The sequence below is a fragment of the Oncorhynchus keta genome, chromosome 34 (assembly GCF_023373465.1).
Source record: "Oncorhynchus keta strain PuntledgeMale-10-30-2019 chromosome 34, Oket_V2, whole genome shotgun sequence".
Classification (NCBI taxonomy): domain Eukaryota; kingdom Metazoa; phylum Chordata; class Actinopteri; order Salmoniformes; family Salmonidae; genus Oncorhynchus; species Oncorhynchus keta.
In genome coordinates, this window is record NC_068454.1 from 22,321,473 (window position 1) to 22,323,972 (window position 2,500).

At 48.1% G+C, this 2,500-nt stretch overlaps 1 protein-coding gene across 2 annotated transcripts in view; it reads left to right on the plus strand.

The window, feature by feature from the left end:
- The window catches only part of LOC118366629 (ephrin type-A receptor 3-like), a 195,746-nt gene that overhangs the window by 120,369 nt on the left and 72,877 nt on the right, over positions 1-2,500 (plus strand). For both annotated transcript variants that reach the window (XM_052493448.1, XM_052493449.1), the window contains exon 5: positions 794-1,129. In XM_052493448.1, coding sequence (XP_052349408.1) covers positions 794-1,129 — 336 coding nt within the window. The remainder of the gene's footprint in view (positions 1-793; positions 1,130-2,500) is intronic.

Genomic DNA, 2,500 nt, shown 5'->3' on the forward strand with positions numbered 1-2,500 from the left:
GCTCGGCTGCTAGATAGGCATAGTGAATATGCAGTAGAGTGAAGGAGCTAGAATACTAGAGTACTGTAGAGTTGACGGTATCCTCTGTCTGAACCCCAGCACCTCAGACAAACAAACTAACAAGGCTTTATATTGTCAAAGTCAACCCTACTCACCCCATCTCCTCCCTCGTTCAATTCTTTGCTGAGGATCTCTCCGTAGTTCTGGTTAGCTCCCTGTGTCATTATCCCCTTAGGTCTGACATGAAAGTCTGGAACTATTCAGAGAATCTGTTCACAGTAAGAACATGTCCTTTCCATCTGCCAGTGAGAGTTTGAGGTTTGGCCTGAACCAGTGTCCTGAACCAGTGTCCTTAACCAGTGTCCTGTCCTTCTCCCTGCCTGTGACTGGTGGCTGAACTGACTCTACTGCCCATAGGGACAGACTGCTGTCACTCAATCACACACACACAATGGTATTAATATAATATATATTTTACCCCCCCCCACTCTCTCTCTCTCAATTCAAATGGGCTTTATTGGCATTGGAAACATGTTTACGTAGCCAAAGCAAGTGAAATAAACAGTAAGCAAAAGTGAGAAGACACAAACCAATATCAACAAAAAACTATTAGAAATTAACAGTGAACTCTCTCTCTCTCTCTCTCTCTCTCTCTCTCTCTCTCTCTCTCTCTCTCTCTCTCTCTCTCTCTCTCTCTCTCTCTCTCTCTCTCTCTCTCTCTCTCTCTCTCTCTCTCTCTCTCTCTGTGTCTCTCTCTCTCTCTCTCTCTCTCGCTCTGGCTCTGTCTCTCCAGGTCCTCCCTCAGCTCCTCGTAATGTGATCTCAGTCATCAACGAAACCTCAGTGATTTTGGACTGGTCCTGGCCAGAGGACACGGGAGGTCGTAAGGATGTCACCTTCACCGTGCTGTGTAAGCTCTGCAGGCCTGGCCAGAGGGTGTGTGAGGCATGTCGCAGCAATGTGCGGTTCCTCCCCCGTGCTGCGGGCCTGCAGAACACTACCGTAACCGTGGGAGACCTGCTGGCTCACACCAACTACACTTTCGAGATTGAGGCTCAGAATGGAGTGTCCCAGTTAGCCCCAACCATGAGGCAATATGCTGCGGTGACCATCACTACCAACCAAGCAGGTGAGGCTGGAGATGCACAAACACACCCGTGTTCAAACTCACACACACCCATTTATGTTCACCGACACACACAAATACAAGAGCATGCACATCAATGCACACACCTATAGACACACACAGAAACACACACACAGGCACACTACACACATAAACGTACATGCATGCATTCCAACCATTAACTCTGGACATTTACAAGGAGATCCGAGCCAGTATACTTCAGCGTTTTATCACCAGTATCAAATGTCTCCCTCCTCACAAATACACTCTGTATAAAACGTTGTGTTGTTTTTCAGCTTTTACAGACAGTCGTTATAATGGAATGGGTTCACATCAACCCCTCATATAAACATTCTCACGCATGCATGCACACAGGAACACACACACACACACACACACACACACACACACACACACACACACACACACACACACACACACACACACACACACACACACACACACACACACACACACACACACACACACACACACACACACACACACACACACACACACACACACACACACACACAGAGGGATGGGTTGCTCACATCGATCTCTCATATAAACATTCTCCACACATCCCAACCCAGAGACAACGGGGAGGGAGGACTTGGCCCAGAGACAAATCAATCTCTCTGCAGCGGATTGTAACAAACCTCAACATTCCAATACCAAACTAGGAATGCATGCATGATGGCTATAGTTCACTACACCCTCCCACTCCTTCCCTCACTCCATATACCCCTCTCTGGGGGTTCTCTCTCTCTCTCTCTCTCTCTCCTTCTCTCTTTCTCTCTGTCTCTGTTTCTGTCTCTCTTCTTCTCATTCCTCAACCATCCATACACATCTCTCTACCTCTGTTCTCAGTCATACTTGTGTGTTGATGTTAAGCTGCTGACTCCAACCCATTACAATCATTTGTGTCTCTATGACTTTCCTCTCTGATAGTCTTATGTCTAACTCTCTCCTTACCCACTTGGCACAGACGTCAATGAAGGTCTCTGTCTGCTGGGACATTGGGTCCGGTCTCCTCTCTCTTGTTGTAGTGCAGCAGTAGATGAAGGTCTCTGTCTGCTGGGACATTGGGTCTGGTCTCCTCTCTCTTGTTGTAGTGCAGCAGTAGATGAAGGTCTCTGTCTGCTGGGACATTGGGTCCGGTTTCCTCTCTCTTGTTGTAGTGCAGCAGTAGATGAAGGTCTCTGTCTGCTGGGACACTGGGTCCGGTCTCCTCTCTCTTGTTGTAGTGCAGCAGTAGATGAAGGTCTCTTGTCTGCTGGGACATTGGGTCCGGTCTCCTCTCTCTTGTTGTAGTGCAGCAGTAGATGAAGGTCTCTGTCTGCTGGGACATTGGGTCCGGTCTCCTCTCTC